The sequence below is a fragment of the Phycodurus eques genome, chromosome 5 (assembly GCF_024500275.1).
Source record: "Phycodurus eques isolate BA_2022a chromosome 5, UOR_Pequ_1.1, whole genome shotgun sequence".
Lineage (NCBI taxonomy): Eukaryota > Metazoa > Chordata > Actinopteri > Syngnathiformes > Syngnathidae > Phycodurus > Phycodurus eques.
Window position 1 is genome coordinate 28636462 of NC_084529.1, and position 22631 is coordinate 28659092.

Below are 22631 nucleotides of genomic sequence, written 5' to 3' on the forward strand. Positions count from 1 at the left end.
TACATTCAAACTCATGTTAATTGGGATTCAGCACACACCTGTCGTCATTTAAAGTGCCTCTGATTAACCCCAAATAAAGCTAAGATGTTCTGGTAGGCTTTCCTGACATTTCTGTAGTCGCTTTTCACAGCACAACCCACGGTTTGCCGAGAGCTTCCACGGCATCGAAGGGCTCTAATTGGTCAAAGGTATCAGTTAGGAGAAGGGTACAAAAGAATTTCAAAGAATATCAATAGATATGTTTGGTGCAAACACAACACTGTTCATCACCAAAAGAATACCATACCTACAGTGAACCACAGTGGGTGCACCAACATGCTTTGGGGCTGGGGGTTTTTTCAGCTGGAATTGGGCTTTAGTCAAGGTGAATGGATTTACTGTATGTACAGTTTCAAATGCCAGTCAGTGCTAGCACAGAACACAAAGCTTCTGCTAGAATGCAAGTCAGGAAACGCCTACTAGAACAGCTGAACATTATGGAGGGATAATCAGAAGCGCATTAAATGGCGGTAGGTGTGTGCTGCTACTTCAAATAACCATGAGGTTTATTATGATTGGTTAGTTCTGAACCCAGCCACGTCCGCAATTACAAGAAGATGTGCACACTTGTGAAATTATCCCAGCAGGTTATTTTTACCTGCCCTCTCGAAAACATTAGATTTGGCTTTCCTCCCGCGACCTTCCTCTCCAGACTCAATCACGCAAGCTCACGCCACGCTTTATTGGTACCTTTCCTATCACTAAAATGATCAATCCCACATCTGCTCAATTGAAGCCCCCTCAATCCCTCAAAATCCAGCCAACATTCCATGTGTCTGTCCTCAAGCCTGTCTCCACTACTACCCTTAGCCCTCCGGCCGTGCCCTCTCCTCCTCCCCGTGTCATCGGCGATCACCCCGCCTTCACTGTGTCTTGCACCCTGGATGTGAGACCCAGGGGCAGGGGTTTCCAGTTTCTCATCGACTAGGAAGGGTACGGCCCGGAAGCACGCTCCTGGATCTCTCGCAAGCTCATCCTAGATGACTCGTTGATGAGGGACTTTTATGCGGCGCACCCCGAGAAGCCTGGGAGGACGCCTCCAGGTGGGGGTGGGGGCACTGTCATAGTCTGTGCCCTGCAGCTCCCCTTTTTGAGCCTGCCAGAGCCATGAAATCAGCGCCAGAGTATTGATGTAATCCGTGGTACACAGGCCAACGTTCATGACTCCTTGTAAATTACCTCGACCACTCGCAATCGTACTTACCCCCTTGTGTTCTTCTTCGTCTCTATTGCTCCTTCTGTGTCTCCCGCCTCGCTGCCCGTTCCAGCCATCCCGCCCACCTATTCCACCTGCCCATGCTTCCGCTTCCCACACCTTCCATGTTCCAACGGACCACCATCACCCCTTGGATAGCCTACCTGCTGAGCGATTATTTAATACACCATTCTCATCTACTCCCTCCACTTCCATCAGCTTTTGGGTCCAGCCCAACATCATACGTTTACCAATCGTGACAATTTAATTGGATCTCATGATTTTGTGCGTTAGTAGTCCAGTAACAGTAGTTCTGTGTACCAGGTTTCCTGTCATACAGATTGTATAATGCGAATAGTTTTACAACACCAACTATTACATTTGTATTCAGAGCTGATATATATTTTGCGTTTTTTAGAAATGTAAAACTCACCACGCGTCTTTCCGTTGTAGCTCTCATCCAACCGCACATACACTTGCATGAGAGGCACGTGCTGAATCTGAATTTGCAACCCAAAACTGGTATGTAGCAATATGTGAAATGACGAGGCATGGAATATGTTGATGTCCGCTTTGAGTAAACACAAACACAACAACCAATAGTATCACTTGATGAAATGACGGCACAACGTAAAGATGAGGGTTGGATTGTGTGATCCACCTGTATGGTACGGCAAAGTGATGGTTTGCTGGTTCTGTTTCACTGCCCCACCGGCAATGAACATTAACACCTAAGCAAAAACATAATTATTTAAATGGTGCATCCCACAACAGGCACTACTCTAATATAACAAGCTTCATCTCACATTGTTTCTGTCATTGTTCAACAGGATTTTAAGTGCCTTGAGACAAGTGTCAAAATGTTGGTTTTTACAAGGCACCAGTTGCACCTGGATGGTAAATTTCGGACTTGAGGCATCCTGGAACAAATAAGCACATTTAAATGTGATTCAATTCATAGCAGCAGTTCCATACAATATTTTCTCCACCAATCAAAACTCACCTTGCTTTCCACCTTGGCTAGTGTGTAATAACAGTCTCCGTGGAAGGTGTAAGATTTGCCATCGAAGGTGGTTACATGTGAACCCTCCTCCACTGCACATGTAGCTGGCCCCTGAAGATACTCGCAAGACCATCTGCCCTGAAAACATGTACTGAGATAACACACGCAATTAAAAACGTGATCAAGATACATGTTGAATTCGTTCGTGGACCACGCTCGTAACTCAAAACACTTCTATCTCAAATCAACGCACCCCATTGAAATGCACTTGATCTGTTCAAGCCCCTCAAAAACCCCAAAGTTTTTAGGTTTTATATTTTAATAAGGAAAATAGCGGCTGCACGGTAGTCGACTGGTTAGCACATCTGCCTCACATTTCTGAGGACCGGGGTTCAAATCCCGGCCTCGCCTGTGTGGAGTTAGCATGTTCTCCCTGTGCCTGCGTGGGGTTTCTCCGTGCACTCCGGTTTGCTCCCACAACCCAAAAAACATGCATCCTAGGTTGATTGAAGACTCTAAATTGCCCGTAGGTGTGAATGTGAGTGCGAATGGTTTGTTTATATGTGCCCTGCGATTGGCCGGCGACCAGTTCAGGATGTACCCCGCCTCCCGCCTGAAGATAACTGGTATAGGTTCCAGCAGGCCCCCGACCCTTGTGAGGATAAGCGGTACAGAAAATGGATGGATGGATAAGGAAAATAGCACGCTTTAACATTGTGCTAGCCGCAGGGAGGCAGTTCTCTATAATACAGTCATGCAGTTACAAACAAAGAATAGACTTCTACTACTACTCAGTAAGTTTCGGTAATGTTAGTACTTTTTCAGAGAGAGTAAAAATAGAGTAGGGCTGCATAATTATGGCCAAAATAATAATCATGATTATCTCGATCAATATTGTAATCACGGGGTGGCACGGTGGCCGACCAGTTAGCACATCTGCCTCACAGTTCGGACGACCTGGGTTCAAATCCTGTGTGGAGTTTGCATGTTCTCCCCTTGCCTGCGTGGGTTTTCCCCCACATCCCAAAAACATGCGTGGTAGGTTGATTGAATACACTATACGCTATAGCATCTCACTGCGTCACCATATATACAAAAAAAAAAAGATTGTAAATTAAATATGTTTTTTGAATATGATAGTGGTGTACTGTACTGTATAAAACATTTGGCGAGAGATTCTGACACATTTGAAGGGATTTTGAATGAGCTATAGACACGTCTGCCCAGTTCGACAATGCTGCGGCGTTCGAGGCCTCGTTCGCAGTGATCAGATAATTTTCGGCATGCTTGAACCAAACGGTGAAACACTGTGTCGCCACTCCTCCGCTTCATTTGATCGAATCAGATTCGAGCATAACATTCCTATGCAGCCGAATGAAAAATTGGCCGAATGACGGCTCGTATCTAAAAAAAAAAAAACTTGGAAGTTGGGTAACTCTTATCTCAAGGCAGCAGTGTATATACTGTAATTGTATAACATTATGAAACCTCTCACTTACCATATCTCCTTGTCTCGTTGGTAGCCCTCGCTTGAGTTGTAGATTTTTCCATGCTTGCACTGACATTCCGATTGATCAATGCATCCTCTCATGGAAATGTCATCAAACACAGTGCCTAAAAAGTGTAAATTATGAGGGGAAATGGGATTTTACAAGTGTAACGTTAGCGCAAACTTGGAATCAAATGTAAAGAGGACTGACCAGGTGGACAGAAGCAGCCATCCATTCTGTGGTCCTCACACATGGAACTGGTGTCCAGGTGTGTGCACGTGTCCATGCAAGGAGAACCGCTCTCCTCATACACCAGGTTGTAAGGACACTGCTTGGCTGTAGCGAGAGGGAGCGAGATTTCGATTAATTTGAGTCATGTTAATATAACTGATTGCAAGTGGTGCGTTTGATATCACACAAACTATCTAGTGTTCAGCTCCATGTACTGTAAGTGTTTAAATGCTATTTTATAATTAATAAAGTGTTATGGTTCAAGTTTTAAGGATTTTTCAGGTTCCTTTTTTTTTTTTTTTTTTTTACTCGTACCGTCCTTTGCGATTATTAGTATTTTATATTTGAGTAGTGACTCAGTTGTGAAATTAATCAACTTTTTTGTGTGAAATAAATGTTTTGTTTTGTTTCTTTTAATAAACAATTTCCCTGGTGAGTGGCTGTTTGACTTCCTGTTCCTAAATGTCCAGGGGGACAGAGGTGTAGTTGAGACCGAGTACCAAATGTTTTTTTTTTTTGTTTGTTTTTTTCCAATGGCCTACGGGACAGTTACAGTAACCTTATGAACTCTGTATAGAAAAAAAAACGTGGTTATGCAAACATGTGATGTGTGCAGGTAACATAATCGGTAACAATTATTTTCATTTGTTGTTTGCTAGATTGTTAAACATGGGTTTTAGTTGTTAGTCTTTATAATTAATCACAAACATATTTCATGTATTTATGTGATCTATTGACAGTGCAGTTGCTGAAAAGAAATTGGCGGTAAAAGACGTTTAGACAGTAAGAGAGATTATTGTAGTTGTCCCTTTAAGGTATGTAGCCAATTTAAGTGATTGATGCCTACAATAAAATGTAGGAAGTATAACTTTACCACAAAACAGTGGCGTCCTCCAGTTGGGAGGCACTCCGCCAGCATGGGAACACTGTCGAGAGAACTCGGATAGTGTGCTGCAGACACAGGTGTCATTTGTGTGGTTGTTGCAGCCACACATGTCCTCCACACAAGCCTGCGCATAGGGTGCAGGGTCAATAAGCTGGGTGCAGGGGCTCCAAGACTCTGAAAGCAACAACTGGTTGCAGGACGTTTTCTAGAAGAAAAGCAGATAAGCAGTAGACACAGCATTACTTGCATGTTGAGTGGTAAGTTACTTTTGATAACACAAGGCATCAAAAACTCACAAACTCCTCGCACGAATCCACATTTGGAACATCTTCAAGCGGTTCTCCGTACTCCTCAAAGGGGTCCTCACAATCATCATTTGGGTTATGAACCTTGTGGTTGTTGCCAAACTCAATGTGGCTGATTATTCGATCTGCAAGGGATTTTATTTATCCAATACTGTCAAATGCTAAAAAAAAAAAAAAAAAAAAAAATTATAAACCAACCATTGTAAATCAACTCATTGTAGACAGGAATGCCATTGTAGTCACCACAGAGTCCACAAGTGCGATTAGCATAGTCACGATCAACCTCCACCTACAAAAAAATAGAGATAATACATGTTGAATAATAAGATAAATCATCTATCAGAAAGTCGGAGACTTTGATAAGAAAAGATAAAATTGGTAACTTCCCAGTCAGCACAGGAAGTTAATGACAATGTTATACTGTAATTGAGAGAGAGAATTTTTTATTTTTTATTTTTTTTTACCGTAAATTATAAGAAATGATGGTTATATTCTTCAGGATGCAAGGACACAGGAGACATACTATTAAATGGTTGATTTAATTTGTAATCTTAAATTTATGTGTTTAAATTATTCCGTAACCTGATTTCTTTAACTGTGATGCAACATTCCATCAGTTTTGTTCCAAATTTAGCTTTAAAATATACATTTTGCTTATTTTTAATTTGTAGTGTGTATTCTAAATAGATATACAGTATGCAGTATATATGCATTTTTAGAAAGTCTTGTGATGTATAACACTCATTTTGAAAAGTTCCAAAAATCGGATCTTTACCATGACTGCATCATCACCATTCCACATGACAACAAGGCCAACTTTAGACTGCAGTTTGATGTAGACATCATTATTTTCCACTTGAACTCCACTATTATAGTGTGGCAATGTGACACTAAAAAAACAAAACAAACAAAAAAACATCTCAGTGTATAAGATTATAAAAATCAGAAAGGAGCAACTTGCATTTTTTTGTTGTTTTTTGACTTACGGTTGGCCATTAACAGTGACCGCTTCCTTGGTAAGGTGAAACGCAAGGTCATTGATGGTGACCACCAAATAGCTGACAGTTGGGTTCCCGTCATTCGTCTCCCTCCTCATGTGCACTGAGAACTCCTGCATGGCCGCGTGGCAGTCTGAAGCAAGGTTGTACTCGCACGTACCAGAAAACTGGTAAACATCACCGTCAAATGTCTTGTAGTGCTCTCTGCCCCATGTGCTGCAGATACTACTGAGATGGTTGCTGACTGAACGAGACAGAAAAACAGTCGGGTTAAGAGGATGTTATAGAATGAAGTGACGAAAAGGTGTTTGATTGGTCTTACCCAGTCTGGCCTTGACTTTAATGACAACAGACGAAGTAAGGAAAAGCAAGGCCACACATTTCCACTGCATGGCTGCCACAGTTCCCATCACCAATGCAGGTAATACAGTCTGACTCTTCCCAGTAGCTCCTTATATTTAGACTGCTCAATTTGATCACACCTTCTTTCAGCAAAGTTTTATGGCCACCACATGGAAAACGTGTTGAATGTACGCCTGTCGCCAATATAATGATGCCCACATCCTCCTTGTGACATCGTTAAGCAAATTTGCTTGCAGATCAATTGAGAAATTTGGACGAATAAGATGTTCGAAAACATGGACCTCTGCTGTCACTCATGTATTGCTCACAAAGAATTCATAAATTCAAAGATATTATTACATTTCTAGCCCTCTATAGAGGTTACTGTCTCCTAAGAATCACAGAGTAACAAATCCAATGCAAGTGCTGTCAATTACAGTAGATTTGAAAAGTGAATACATGCTATTGTAAATTAGGCAATGTTTTAGGCCATTCTTTGCCAACACAACACACACGCACATAGTAGCACACAAGTACCATACGTGAAGACACAACAGTCACTCACACGAGCATCACAGACCGCAGTATTAACTCTATCTGATCTCAACGCGCGTAGTTTCCAACACTCAAAGGATAAACACATCTTGCATGTGGCGCCATTACTCTAAATACAAAACATGTTAGGTCAAAGAACGCATCATTAGGGGAAGGTTTAAGGGGAAGGCTTGTGGAAAGTTTTGGTGATTTGCATAACCATGTTAATATATAAATACTGATGTCTTATCATGTCATATAAACATCCCAAAACGGTATTGTCTGCATGTATTTCTTGAAGAGATTTTCTCCGCAACGCGTGTTGAAGTTTTCTCCGAATTACCTTAACCCATTTTCTCATATCCCTGTGGGAGATGTTTTTTTGTTTGTTTGTTTGTTTAACTTTTTTGCTACAATTCCTAAAAAGTGTGCTTGTTCCAGGGAGCACGGAGTAGAGAAATCCTGAAGCCTAAAGAAAAACCAAGTGATCCCTACGTGAACAACATGAACGAGCATTTAGCGACGGAGGCAAGGAAAACCTTCCTCTAAGGAAGAAACCTCGACCTGAACCCAAGCTCTGTGGAGTGACCGTCTGTCTCGGCCAGTTGGGTTGTAATGGAGCGAGACAGGATAGAGGTAGTAGAGAGAAACTGTAAAACAGGATCGAGGGCTTGAGCGACTGGGGGAGGGTTGGGCACAATACACAAAAACAGCTCTATCGACAACAGAAGAAGGCCCATTTCTATAAATCTCTGCAAGTGTTTACATTTTTAAAGGACCACCTCTACAACATTCCAATTTGGCCCCAAACCCTGACGGATCTGAAGTGGAATTTCGCCACTTCAAACATATCATGCCACCAAGTTAGTGCAATTGTAAAATCAAGCTTTTATGTGTCATCGCCTGGAGCTTGTAACAGTAATCTGTGTTTATTTCACAATTCTGCTCGACTACTGGAACACTTTTGACTTTGGGATGAGTGAGCCCGCCTGCCCAGAATGCTGCAGCTCGATTTGTAATTGTTGTTGTAGATGACGCTCGTTCTGGCTTATAGTTGGTTTCCGTGCTCATTTGAAAATCACCTTGTTTTGTTTGTCCTTGTGTATTCTAAGGTTTGGGTTTGTTCATCCTCTTTCATTTAGTCCTCTTGTACTGCACCTATTTTCAGTGTAAATAAATGTTTGTGTTCGATTGATTGATCCAAATAAACATACAAATGATTTCAGAGTTTTGGCATGACGGTTGAGGTGAGCTGAAGAGGTCTGTGTACAAAAGGTGCCCTCGCAATTTTGTTGTTTTTATTCTGAAATAAAAATCTATTAAAAAAACAGCATTTTAACAGGGGTGTTGTACTTCTGCTGACAGAGAATGACATCGCTAACTCCATGTTGAGTCCATGCTTTTAAACAAAACATGCGTCACTCCATCTGCCATCTGTTTGATCTGACTGACCGTAAAGTGTGCCCGGAGTGCCCGGAGAAAACCCACACCGGCACGGAGAGAACATGCAAACCCCACACAGGCGGGGCCGGGATTTGAACCCCGGTCCCCAGAACTGTGAGGCAGATGTGCTAACCAGTTGATTACCGTGCCGCCGAGCTCAAAAGTTTGTACATTTTAATTAATGCTATATATTCATAAGGAAACACAAAGCCTGCCTAGTGTTTATTTATTACAATGGTTATTCTCCCAGATTTACAATTTACAATGCTGCGATTGAATGTCGCCATAGCAGTAACCATACAAGATGCATTTACACTTTGTCGTTACTAACTATGGATGTACTGTAAATAGCACAAGCTGATTGCTGTTAAACTCAATCTGCCGCCATGGTTCATGGACTTTTTAAACATCGACACGTATATTTACGGCCTATGCGCAGCATGTCCTATAACTACACAAAAATACATTTTATATTATATGTGCTCTGGTAATGAGAATTCTATTTAATGTGCATGTGATGCTGTATTGTACATCCAACTTTCACAGTTCCCTATATACAAATGCTCAACCTGATTTCAAATGTATCCTCTTACTATTGTACTCCGGCACTCAATTGTTGCATTGTTGCTTCCTGTAATTCTATATGTTTCCCTTACTGTTTATACATTATATTGTTGTTTATTTATTAACTGGACAGGTACCAAATCTACATGTATAACAAAGTATGTGATCAATGAAGTTGGATTTGATTGGACTCATTTGAACTGGGTGGGGGAAAAAATATAGTTTCTCACATGTAAGAGTTATCTGTGGTCTGAAGGCATACCTTCATTAATAATAGTCCAAATATGCCCAAAACGTACTTGATATTCTCTTATTACAGCCCATCATGCAGGTTAAGCCAATACAATATGTTTCGTCATGTATTTTATCTGTGATGACGTCTGGAAAACAAACACAGTGTTATTTTGGATGACCCCAAATAGTGATTTAGTGGAAGCTCCTCCAAGTGCAAACAGGGTTTCGGACTACTCCCACTATTGGACAGCTGGATGATGAGGACATGTAGAGTTATTCTTGACTGACAGCTTTTATTGTGTTGATCAAGGGAGGGCATGAGACGCATCAAATTGCCTCGGAGCACGTTTGATTAGCATGTGGACAATTTCTGACTCTGCATATCTACAGAAGATTATCTCCAGAGTTCTTTAGTCTTGTGTATGTTCCAGACCTCAAGGTGTAATACTTATGGATAAATAACTGCACTTTTATTGATCTGTGTTTGGAGAGGCATTCTCATATTTATATACTATGGTTTAAAATAGCTGAAAAGGAAGCAATTGAAAGACATTGTTTGAAACTGTGTCACCTATCTGTAAGTATACCTTTGCAGTCACAATTCTATGTACTTAAACTCACTTTATCCTAAATTAGTGTATTTTTCCAACCTTGAAAACACAACGTTAGTACAATCATGTCACAGTGCTTCTACGTTATTGTCTGAGCTCAGTTTTTTTTTACTTGCAGGAAAACACACAAAGAAAACAGCTTAACATACACAAATGTTTTCTTTGACACGACAGGTTAATAGTTGTTCCTTGGCAGTGATGACAGCCATTTCGGAGCGCAAAGCAAACAAATGGCACCCATTTGGTTTGAGATTACTTTGGCTTCGTAGTAATTCTATTTTTTTTTTTTAACTCCTCAGAAATTGATTTATGGATGACTGACCCTAACTATCACCATAATCTTCTTCCGATTGTCATTTGGAAAATATATATTTTCTGTTTACTAATAACTTACACCAGTGATTACAAACCACTGTGCCGCAGCACATTCTCGCGCCGTTAGAGATCATCAGGTGTTAATTGGGGAAAACATGAAATTGCGAAAAACCTAAATCTTTGTGTGTTACAAACAAAACTTTGTGTGTTACAAACAAAAACAAAACATTAAATTTAAAAAAAAACATCTTAAGTAAAAACTTTCCTTAAACAAGTGAAATGAATCATGAACAGGTTTTTAGATAGGAATGAATCTTATTTTAAATGTATTTTAAATGTATTGAGAAATTCTAGGAATGAGACAGACTATAAAACAAATATACCCCCCCTCCCAAAAAAATCTAATTTCATTTAAAATGTCACCTACAAAATAACTTGATACATTTCACTTGTTTCAAGCAACTTTTCGCTTTTGTGATTAACAGTCTTGTGGAGATTAATTGTTCCAGAACAATATAGTAATTGCTTCAACCTGCATGTTGTAGAGTGGAATAAATACTGATGCATCAGCTTCAAATATTTGCTTAAATAAAACGATAAAACAATAATGACAACGGTTTACTTAAACTGACTTATTTAAAACACTGCACACATGGGTTTGGTCTGCTTTATTTATTTGGGTAATTCCATTCCAAATTTGAAAGTCATATTATAGAGAAGCACTACACACAGTCAGAGAGAAATATTTCCAAAATTTGAATATAGATCTATTATTTTGATGGTTATAGCTTATAGCCAACTAACCCCAAATTCACCATCCCTAGAAACTAGAACATTATGTTAAAAAAAGAAGAATAAACAACTTTATTTTTATTGTAGAAATGAGGCAAAAATTTGCCCTGTGAAAAGTATTTTTCCAAAGGTTTAATAAATCTATGCAATGTATGAGTATTGAGATGTTCCTGTACAAATGTTGTCATTTGTTTAATTGTAATTGTTCAACTGGACAATCCGACTGATGCCACTACCAAATACTGTATATCGCCATAACATGTTTAATTTGCCTTTGGTTATACAATTGTTGAGTATTGTTTCTTTTTTGTTGTTGTCTTTTTATGCATGCAGCCTTAGGATGTGTAATCTCATTTGTATGATCTTAATTTGTGGGCCTGGTACAATCCTCTTTCAAGCCTACTGAAAAGTTACTGTACTTATGCTATTTTAGCATGACATAAATCTGGTGGTAGTGCACAATATTATTGGAGAACCTGGAGATTGAAGGGTACTGGTCTCTTAAAGATCGAAGATATAGTAGGACTATAGGACAGCATGTTTTGTAAATGTTTTACGTTCTCATGCATCGCCTTCTATAGGAAGAACGGCGACCTCCCCAACATGGCCGCCACGTAGGCACGTGGGGCATACCCAAGAGGAGCGGCGTAACCAAAACGAGAGGTTGCATGCTGCAGACAGATACTCGTGCATTAATATGTAATCCTACACGTGCCTGTAGGTGGCGCTATTATATTAAACTGTGACGTGCGGACTACACGAAGAAGACAATGTTCTGACACTGCGCACGCGCTTTATGAGCAATAATAGTGTGGAGCGCCGTCAACTTGAATTCCGACGCCCGATTTACTAGCTACCAAGTAAACAGTAACAATCATGGGTGAGTGGAAATAGTAACGTCATAAGCGTGCATCCCACCGAAAAAATACTCGCTACAAAATTACTCCGTCAATGTGTAGCTGTTCAAAAGTACATTGAATTGCACTAATTTATTCGTCATAGAGAGCCCTGGATACTTCCAGGTTTTGTCTTAATTGTCGTCTATTAGCTAGAACATAAACTTTAACTACTAAGGTTTTTGGCTATCTAGTTTAACCACATTGATGGGATATAACCTAAAACGTGTTCCTATCTTTTAACTAGTCAGATAATGTACATAAAACAGATGGGAATAGTTTTCATGACGTTAGTGTAGTCGTTGTGCCGTCTATTTGTTATTCACAAGACTTACCAACATACTGTCCTCTTGAAGAATACATTATTTTATACAGGTCCTAAACCCTTTTCTGATTTCAGATTGCAGTATTGATGGTGCTGAAGACGTAGCAAGCGAGACATGCTCACTACAGAGAGGAGATCGCCCTCCAGAAATGGAACGTAACCCCTCACCTCCCCCGGCCACAGCTGATGGTGATGAGGCTGAACACACGGATGCTATTGGAGACACTGTGTACAGCAAGCACTGGCTTTTCAGCACACTGTCTCGCCTCATCCAGGTTACCGGACCACTGTTACTGAAGCAAAATTCATTCTTTGTATTCTTGGGACTGAAAGTTCCGGAAAACAACTGTGATCTTGAGTGTGCAAATGACCCATCATAAACATCACATTCGACTCTTCTGTGAGTCACGCACTGTAATCATGGCACGTGTTCTTCAGATGGTCACAAAACCTCCAGAGGACTCAGAAGGTCAGATGCAACTCACTGAAGATGAGGAAGAAGATCTCTGCCGGGTTTGGGATATGGCAATGGATAAGGTGGGTGCTCCGTGCTTGCAGCAGCCTTTATTGTTGTTGATCTTTGTGTCCGTGTTGTCCGTTATAAAATGATTACAATTGGATTGTTTGTACTGTATGCAATAGCTCCATGACAGGATCGAACAAATCACTCATTGACACAGTATAGTTTAATGGATGGCTGAATTCCAAAATTCCTTGACACGGCACCTATTTATTATCCGAGGGATGCATTGTGAAACAAGTATGGTATAAGAAAATAATGCTCGTCTACTACTAGTACTGCTCGTGTGTGAGAGGTATTAATATGATAGGGTAACTCGGTATTTGTGTAAAGGCTGAGTTTTAAATTCCGTATTGTATGTTATATTGTATTAGAGAAGATATTATAATATTTTATATTTCATGGGTTTTTAATCTACTAACTGTGTGCAGGACGTGGCTGGTTTCTTGCAGGAGTTTAAAGCTCCAGACATCCTTCTTGGAGTGATAGCCAAATCTGGTAATCCACGTCTCACAGTAGGTGCTCTATTATACCTGTTCAACTCGGCAACATTTCTACACTCTTCTATGAGCTCGCGGGATGTTTTAAAGCTCTTTGTTATGTTTCTTTAGGAAATTTGTGTAGGGATACTTGGGAACATTGCTTGCTTCCCCGACACTTGTCTGACTCTTAGTCAAAATGAAGACTTGGGGTAAATGACATTGCCTGCATTCGAAGACATGAAAAGTTGGCAGTCATTTTGTTTGTGACGCAAGTCCCTTATTTGTCCACAGGGCGGTGCTGTTGCTTCTGTTCGGGCATACAGATCCGCCAACCCTTCTTGAGACGAGCAGGTGTCTTGCATCTTCTGTGAGGGAGTCAGACAACCCTCTGCAAATTCTTCATTTCCTCTTGTGATGATTTCAGGTTGATTCTGACCTGCATCTCCCAAAAGCATGTCAGTTCCCTTTGGCTCCAGCGAATACGACAGCAGACGTCTGTGAGCTCCAACCTTCTTTTCATCATGTCCAGTTCAACCAACAGTATTTACCTTCCTTTATCCCCTTTTACATGTACTTCAGTACTATGTGCACTCACTGGCCACAACATTAGCTTTACCCTCACAATGTATGGAGATCCCGTACAAAATTTGCTTTTACAAAGATAACTACAGTAGTAGAGCGCAGACCTCTGCCACGGCTAAACTAGTAAAGAAAGGTGTCTAAAAATGTGTGTTAAGTGTTGTACAATATTCAGTAGTTTGTTTGTTTCCAAGATACGATCTGGGTCGAGAAAGATTACGTAACTTCCACTTCACTTGAGCCAAATAAAGTGGACCGACAGCCGTTGTGATACAATATAAACAAAGACCATTTCATGGAAGTCATTGACTAAATAACACACGAACTAAACAACAATAACATGGCTAATTTTTTAGGCTTATTTAATGTTGTGGCTGGTTTATGTGTACATTAAGTACAAAGAGTGAGACTGCATCTGAGATAATATGACATGCAATTATCCAACATTTTGTCCTTGTCAGCAAATCTTTGTCTGGTTTGTAATATTGATTGCTGACATTGCTGGTGCTGTTTTTACAGCCGACCTGCTTGAGAAAGTCGGCGAGCTCGTTGACAAGCTGTTTGACCTTGACGAGGAGCTGATGAAAAGTTGGATTACAGCTCGGCCTAATGAGGAGGGTGATGATGGTGACGGCTGTCTGGATTTAGCCCCGTGCCTTCTTGAGGCTGCCAAGCAGCTAAGGTACGAGTCTCCAGCTGAAAGTCTAGTAAATGTGGGTAGCACTATTGTCATATACACTCACTCACCACAGCATCTAGTACACCTGAACAATGAGATTTCACATCGGTAATAATACGCAGTCTTAATTGACACTGTCATAGATGTATTGATTTAACATTGTTTATTATTTTTGGTGCTGTTGGGTGGGGGAAAATATTACAAATGCTTTTCTGTATGATGGAAGGGAGAGCAAACAAAAGTCACAAGAATTGACCTCTAATTAATAACTCTCTTGGCTGTATCAATCAAAACTTAAATATAAGCAACATTTTGATACAGATTCTGTATTCAATGTACCTAATGATGTGACTGTGTGCTGATGCAAGGGTCTTACTCGGTAGCTGCTTTACGTTTGCTCTTGCTCAGTCGTTTACATTTAAATTTATTCATGTTCCCAGATCAGAGAGTCCAAATGGTTTGGAGGTTTACCTACATGTCATGCAGCTCTTAACCACAATAAATGAGGGCCTACAAATGTTTGGTAAGAGTAATAAGCACTACTAGGTTTTATCCTCAGCGTCGTTAATAGTTAATACGCCGCACTGAACAGTGAATAAAGTAACAAAACGTGTCCCATTTGTTTCTTCCAGCTTCCAGTGAAGGACCAGGAAAAGCAGTGTGGAATTTTTTGTGCGAGGTTGTCTGTGAAGACCTCTGCCAGCCAAATGATCTTGGAGTTGTTTTGCAGGAGCACAAAGGTACTTTGGTGCAGGCCTTTTCTATCTTACAAGCACTCTATGGACTCCAGGAGCAGTGGCGCAGCAAAGATGACACAAGTAAGTGGAATCAGCTGTGCAACAACTGCTGTAGATCCCAAGCAGTAGGTAACCTTGAGTGGTATTTAAATTTAACAATGTACTATATAAGCACAATGTCATAACGTCTCCCAAATCATTATTAATGACGCAATTGTTGGCCGACCTCCAGTTTGTTAGGATTTTGCCTCCATCCATCCATCCATTCATCCATTTTCCGTACCGCTTATCCTCTCTAGGGTCGCGGGCGTGCTGGAGCCTATCCCAGCTATCTTTGGGCAACAGGCGGGGTACACCCTGAACTGGTCGCCGGCCAATCGCAGGGCACACATAAACAAACAACCGTTCGCACTCACATTCACACCTACGGTAGAGTCTTCAATAGGAAATAAGTCATTTCCGGGCTTAAATTATTACCTCCATAAAAATCTCTATGAATTGTAGAGTTGATGTTTCCAGTTTCTTATCTGTAACGCAAGTTTAATAATAAGTTGTTGTAAAACATAAATGGAAAACATTCCCCCTTAAATTCGTAAAAACGTCTAAACATGCATGGTTATGTTGGAGAAAAGAAAACTATAGTCACGCTGCAGGAGTCTGAACGACTTTGAATGTGAATTGGCAACTTCATGTTACATCTGTTGCACGTACTTCTCCCTTCTCTTAACACTTAATAGACCAGTTTGCAATATGCATAATCCAGCATTATCATGAAGCAACATGTAACTTCTAGTTCGCTACTCTTTTAAATGGTAGGAGCTCTGTCGTCGTATAATACAAAGAACATGAAAACAATCGAATGTATGATGAGAAAATGTTAAAATGCTTCTTCATTCTCTGAATAATGTCGCACAATCGATCCTTGAGTTATGAGTGACCTGAAGAGTTTTTCGAGATACGAGCCGTCGTTTGGCTGGCTCCATGTGCTGTATAGCCACGTCTGTATTATACTGCGCCCAGGTGGCCAAGGCACGCACACCAGAAGGAGCAAAATAATCACAATGAATTATGCTGCCCAAACTGTTTGGTTCTTTTCATTTTATTTAATCATTTTATTACTTGTTACTATTTATTTATTACTTTTTATAAAGTGCAATATTATAGACTGCGTTTTCCTTCTTAAAATCACTGTAATAGTTTTCAGCAAACAGGTTGTTCTTTTTCTTTGAGGTCTATCTCTCACTGGAACCATTTTGCGGGTGATACAGTACCAGAGTGAACACAAAGAAGAGTCTTCCAGTAAGGAGGATGCACAAGATGAGCAGTTCCTGACGTTATCAGAAATCACAAGTGAATTTCTGTCAGACATATGTTTTCAGACTTCCAAGGTAATTTTGGAAAGTGAAACTTACCTGTAGATTCTTTACACGCGTATTTTGTAAAATAGTGAACAGAGACTGACAAAGAAAAGACTCATCTATTCTGTTTTTTTTTTTTTTTCTTTTTTTTTTTTTGCAGGACACAGTAGCAGCCTTAGTAAAGAGAAGTTACCTGACAGAGAAGACTTGTCTAACAGCTTTTGGAAGTTTACTCCCAAACTATCTGACGTCAGTAAGTGAACTGATCCTCCAACACAACCTCACATATACAAAGTCGTTTACAGACCTGAGAGGAGGACTGTTTGCTTGAAAAGTTGTGATATGCCATATAAAAATAAATTCAAGGCAGAACAGAAGACACAAAGTAACAATATCGTGGATGTTCTCATGTTTCACCTCTCCCCAAAATGTAATGAAAATTAGCCTCTTAGTTTTTGCATAATAGTGATGTCTCTGATTTGTTCATTATGTCCCGTTCATATGTCGGCACCTTCGTAAACCGAGGAGCCACGGTAATAATAAAATAGAAACTTAGCATAATCACATATAAGCAATCAACCAGTCGTACTCACATTCACACCTACGGGCAATTTAGAGTCATGAATTAACCTACCATGCATGTTTTTAGAATGCGGGAGGAAACCGGATTACCCGGAGAAAACCCACACAGGCACGAGGAGCGGATGCAAACGGCATACACGGGAGGCCGGATTGTAACTGTTATTGTCGTAATACTACATAAATATGTTCTTGTTACATGTTAACCTCAGGTAGGCTCCCAAAGAATTGACAGTTTATTTTGGTCTTTATGTCAGGTGAGGACGTGCGATGCCACAAACAAGCAGCTCATGTGGAAAATAAACCAAACTTTTTCTTCCACATCTTCTCTTTCCTCTCGTAGTTTCAGCACCTGCTGCTCATGTTGTCCGAAACGGAGCCTGAGTTGGCTGACAAGGTGAGGAAGCAGTTTCCTGTCTGATGGCCGCCGCAGGTCAGTGTTCAGCCATCGCTTGGACGGAGAGGCAGGTCTGGCCTCTCCAGACCTGCCTCAGTCCGAATATTGGGCTTTCCACTGTAGAGCCCCATTGATTCAACCGAGACGGCCCACCCTTATTGAAAAAACAGACTATATAGTATTTCCCTCTAGTTTTCATTGTTCTGTGAAGGTTATTTTTGTGTATTGTGATTATTTTTCTGATTAAAGATGCTCTCTTTTCTGTAAAGTTGTGCTTCATACTTTAATTTTCATGGTGATGATTGACCTTGAATTAGATCAAATTAAAAGTCTCAGCGAAGAGGTCAGTTCTATATTGTTGTGTATGTTAAATAAAATATTAGTTCAAAATAGAAATAAAAATACACTAGTTAAGATGCTCACCATTCACTCCATTAGGTACACCTGCTCAATTGAACGAAATAGAGCTGTACCAAAGATTGTGTCTTTTCAGAAATAATGCTCAGTTTTTGTTGACACTGTAGAACTATTGTATGTATAATGTGTACATATGTTTATTGTTGTGGTTGTAGTTTTCATAATGTGTTTTTCTCAAATGTTTGGTCATTTTATCGAGCGACCTGAGAGCGGCAATGACTTAGACGCGTCTTTCCGTATGATGCAATGCAGTTTATACAGTATATTGAATGAATACCTCTACCTCTACCGTGTCAGTCAATACTGGATAGTTGTTTTCTCCCTGTGTTTACCTAAAATACTCACTGGTGGTTGTAATTTACACATGCAGGTGAGTGTGCCAGTCGCGTCTGTAAAACCATGAAATGAAATATGTGAGGACACATGTGGAGCAACTATGCACTACATCCTTTTGAACCCCACTCTGTTTCTGTATTTGTATGAGATGAAACTCACTGAACTCGCATTGAGTCGTCTCTCAAAGCGTATGAGTAATGGTGCTAATGCTGATGGCAACATCAATTGTTTACCTGAGGGTGACAGTCACTCAGTAAGGACAATAACATAAGATGAAAGGCTCAGGCCTGGCAACAATGAGCTCATTTGCTTTCCAAATACACCATTTGGTCCGCTCGTGGCAAAGAACAGGCCTGCCTACGTATTACCAGCGTGCTTACGAGGGCGCCGTGAATATAACAGCTTATTAATTAAAGGTTGGATTGATATGTAGAACGCTCTTTCTAATGGAAATCTGGAGATGGTGGTGAGCATGTAAGCAGGGAGACAGATCACCCGAACACCATCTTTTAAATGCAGTTCTCGCATGGTAACAAGCAGTGCCTCAGCCAGGCTCGTGTTGCGCATCGATGGCCTCAGTCACGTCCTGTTTGTGTAGCGAACGCATAGAATGATTCAGATAGAAACGTGCTTGGCCTTTAAAGATGGCCGGCGGCCTGTGTCTTTCACTCTAGCGGGTGCGCGGCCTTTAGGCCGCCCTCCTGGGCGAGTCACGTCACCCGCGTGAGAGTCAAGCGCAGATGCTTCCTGCTGCCCTGCCAAACTTGATCGCCGGCCTGCCAGTCTTCGGCGCCGTATGATATGATCCGACGCCGTGCTCGCACGACATCAAGGTGCCGATCCGCGCGAGGCTGTCCGTCTGACGCTGATGTCCGATGTCAGTTATTAACTTGTAGCTTTTCACGGCTGCCCACGCTGTTCTTTGCGATAGCCTGACATTTCAGTGAAATGTGTTCTATTTTTGTTTTACCTTGTCTTTGTGTGAATGTTAGAATTTTAATATAACTCAGACTAAATGATGTACATTTCACATGACGTGAAGGAAAAATAATACGGCTGTGGGGTCATGGACCTTTGGCATCCACAGTATCTAACAAAACTGTCTAACTGCTGTCAATACATGAGTTTATTTACAGGCACAATTTGTTGATTCGTATCACAAACTGGTCACTGACGACCACAAGGTATCCCACTCGATTTCTTCTCGTTACAGGTATTTCCTATAAATGTATATGTGCACATAACATGAAAGGAAGCTATTTGTTAATTGTTATGATTGAAGTTGTCTATTAACTCCATAAAAGTCTGACACACAGACAGACGTACAGTATATTTTTCTGGATGCATTTTTGTAAATAAGGAAACTTGAATAGTCGTTGGTTGGATGGAAGCGCATATTTCAAAATGACATTTATCTGGTTTTACAAAGATTATATTCTTGTTTGGATTGATTCTGCCAGATTGTATATTGTTCTGGTTGTAGTAAAATATACACTACTCACAAACAGTTAGGGATATTCAGCTTTTGGGTGAAATATCAGGATGAACCTCAAATGAACTACAGCCTTAACAGGTGCAATTAACTTGACCTTCTCTAAACGTCTGATAGCACATGTCCAATTGTTCAATGTGTTTGCACTTTTTGCACAACTTACAGTTCTCTAATAAGGAGCTGAATGGGAGGAATCGAGTCATTTACATAACGCTTCCGTGCAATGTCCCAAGTCTTCAATTGATATTTGCGGGATAAGGAAGCAAACGACTGTCGACGAAGTGTAATGTTAGGTAAAACATGTTGCTGTGTGAGCAGGCGGGGAAAATGAATGGATGAAGAACGCTTCCGTGGTGTCACGCCTCCTTCGATTCCAAGGCCCGGCCTATTCACAAGCAGCTGGTCGAGGCATGCTCATAATGAAAGTCACACACAAAACCTCGTTTGTGTATAATGTATATGCATGACCAAAAAATGAAATATTTCATTTTAAGCTATATAACATTTTGTTGAAGTCACTGATGGTGTAGTAGTACACTCGCCTGACTTTGGTGCCGGCAGCGTGGGTTCAGTTCCCACTCAGTGACAGTGCGAATGGTTGCCCGTGTCTCTGTGTGCCCTGCGACTGACTGGCGACCAGTTCAGGGTGGAGTCCGCCTTTCGCACGAAGTCAGCTGGGATGGGCTCCAGCGTCCCGCGACCCTAAACCAGGATAAGCGGTGTTGAAGATGGATGACATAACATTTTGTTGATAAATATTACGTTTTCAAAATGTTTGTGATCATGAATGTATATGTGAAATAAAAAAACATTTCTGAAACTCAACATCTGTTACATTTGGTCTTTTGCCTGGTATAATGATAATACATAAATACATAGAATAGAGATCAAAGGATATCAGCTATACTGTATATGATTTCTCGTACATACTTAAGGTGTACAAAATCCGTGTTGCCTTACTATCATTCTGGCGCAATGAATACTAACTGGGAGGGGGATAAAAATGTACTATTGATTTATCTGTGATTTTAAATACTGTATATATTCATTTTGAGCCTTGCTGCCTTGGGTTTTCTGAAACACAAATTATATGATAAAGTTGCCTTATTTACAATTCAAACACATTCAAAAAAGCATTTGTGTCATCCTTTTGACAATATGATGATCTTTAGTCAATCTTGTGTGTGTGTGTGTGTGTGTGTGTGTGTGTGTGTGTGTGGTGTTTCCACTGTGACTGTGGCAGGTGTTTACGAGCGCAGCTCTGCCCTGTCCTTGTGTACACTGATGCTTGTCACCAAGTCGCTGTTTGCTGTGCAATGAAAGAATTGGAGCTAATCAAAGAGACGGGAGGAAGCGCACGTAAGCAGACCGCTCACTGTTCTCATGAGTTTGCTGTTCAAACAAGGGCCGGGATCATGTGAAAAGAGTGGAATTCTATTCACGGGCATCATACAGAAGACCTTGAGTTCACTGTGGAAATTTAAATAACATTCTTTCCTTTATAACATGTATATTTGTGCCAAGACACAATACTTAAGTGTATTTTTTGTTTATATCACACAGTATGCTCAAAAATGTAGAACAACCCTGCATCATGCTAAAATCTTCCTAAAGTTATTGATAAAAACATTGTTAAGGTAAATTTTAGCTACCCCAATAACTTGTGACGCTGCAATCAATATAATTAAATTCATCTTCATCTAAAAGTGCCAATCAAAACTTAGCTTTATTTTCTTTGTAAAACTAGGGTTTTGGGTACTGCTCTTTAATGGATCTCAATAGATTGTGCATGTTTAACTAATATTGTTGCTTGTCCAGTAGATAATACTTAACATTGCATACATGTTTATTCTGTCTCCAATCTTTGGCTTGTTAGCAAGCACCATTATACTGCTAATCGCAATTTTTTTTTTTTTAAATGATACTAATATAATACACGGAAATAAAAGTACTTAATTTTCGGTTGTGCATGATTAAAATGTGGTAAACTTGGGTAATTTTCCCCTCTTTTCCTCGAAAATGATAAAATAATATGTTAGTTGAACAATTTTTAATCGTGTGCAACCGAAGTACGTTCCAATTAAGTGAAGTCAAAGGGCTTTTTCAGTGTACTGTACTATATTGTACTATATACTATATTTAAAACACATACAGTGCTTAACAAAGGTCTTTGACCACCACTCATTGTATGGTTTATGCCACAACTGTCCTAAATTAAAAGCATTAGTAATCACAAAATTGTTTCTGTAATGGTTAATGAACTTAATGCTCCTGTATACAGAAGCACAATAATGTGTTTAATGGTCAAATATACACATTATTGTTATCCATGAAAATGAATATGGACCATTTTATGAAAAAAAAATATATATCTATATATAAATGAATCCCTCCATCTTTGATACCACTGGTCCTCATTAGGATCATGGTCAGCTGGAGCCTATATCTCAGATGAGTGGACACCCTGGAACGGTCACCAGGCAATCGCAACCACTCACACTCACATCCACACCGACAGGCAATTTAGAGTCTTCAGTTAACCGGACATACTGTACATGTTTTAGGAACGTGGGAGGGAGCACGGGAAGCACATGCAAACTCCCCACACCAAGAAAGCCTGAGCTGAAGTTTGTACCTGCGACCGCTCTACTGCGAGACAGACGTGCTAACCACTCGGTCACCGTGCTGTACCCACAAAAATGTGGGTACAAAATGGCAAAGTTCATTCAATTTAAAATGACTCCATCTTGTTCAAAATGGTGATGCTATAAAAGCACATCATGATGCTTGATGGTCTCCTTGTTTTTACACAGTACTTAACAAATTTGCCATTTGTTAAGAAGTGTAGGTAA

The 22631-nt window shown here is 40.3% G+C and overlaps 2 protein-coding genes across 4 annotated transcripts in view; one reads left to right on the top strand and one right to left on the bottom strand.

The window, feature by feature from the left end:
- Nucleotides 1–6557, bottom strand: part of muc2.1 (mucin 2.1) — a 41408-nt gene extending 34851 nt beyond the window's left edge. Inside the window, exons 1-12 of the mRNA XM_061676023.1 lie at nucleotides 6470–6557; nucleotides 6136–6391; nucleotides 5925–6039; nucleotides 5348–5438; nucleotides 5141–5274; nucleotides 4833–5049; nucleotides 3938–4063; nucleotides 3737–3851; nucleotides 2238–2388; nucleotides 2041–2154; nucleotides 1896–1965; nucleotides 1668–1805 (exon numbers count right to left, since the gene is read on the bottom strand). Coding sequence (XP_061532007.1) covers nucleotides 1668–1805; nucleotides 1896–1965; nucleotides 2041–2154; nucleotides 2238–2388; nucleotides 3737–3851; nucleotides 3938–4063; nucleotides 4833–5049; nucleotides 5141–5274; nucleotides 5348–5438; nucleotides 5925–6039; nucleotides 6136–6391; nucleotides 6470–6557 — 1615 coding nt within the window. The remainder of the gene's footprint in view (nucleotides 1–1667; nucleotides 1806–1895; nucleotides 1966–2040; nucleotides 2155–2237; nucleotides 2389–3736; nucleotides 3852–3937; nucleotides 4064–4832; nucleotides 5050–5140; nucleotides 5275–5347; nucleotides 5439–5924; nucleotides 6040–6135; nucleotides 6392–6469) is intronic.
- Nucleotides 6558–11770: 5213 nt separating this feature from the next.
- saal1 (serum amyloid A-like 1) lies at nucleotides 11771–17802 on the top strand. Of its 3 annotated transcripts, none has more exons than XM_061676067.1 (13): nucleotides 11771–11862; nucleotides 12279–12478; nucleotides 12642–12740; nucleotides 13155–13238; nucleotides 13335–13414; nucleotides 13497–13556; nucleotides 13630–13745; nucleotides 14304–14466; nucleotides 14904–14986; nucleotides 15096–15281; nucleotides 16431–16588; nucleotides 16719–16811; nucleotides 17481–17802. In XM_061676067.1, the coding sequence occupies exons 1-13, from the start codon at nucleotides 11859–11861 to the stop codon at nucleotides 17556–17558; spliced, it is 1404 nt and encodes a 467-aa protein (XP_061532051.1). In that variant the 5' UTR covers nucleotides 11771–11858; the 3' UTR covers nucleotides 17559–17802. The 3 variants fall into 3 exon arrangements, with proteins under 3 accessions (XP_061532051.1, XP_061532049.1, XP_061532050.1); XM_061676065.1 differs by having other exon boundaries at nucleotides 17208–17565; XM_061676066.1 differs by having other exon boundaries at nucleotides 13176–13238; nucleotides 17208–17565.
- The last annotated feature ends 4829 nt before the right edge of the window (nucleotides 17803–22631 follow it).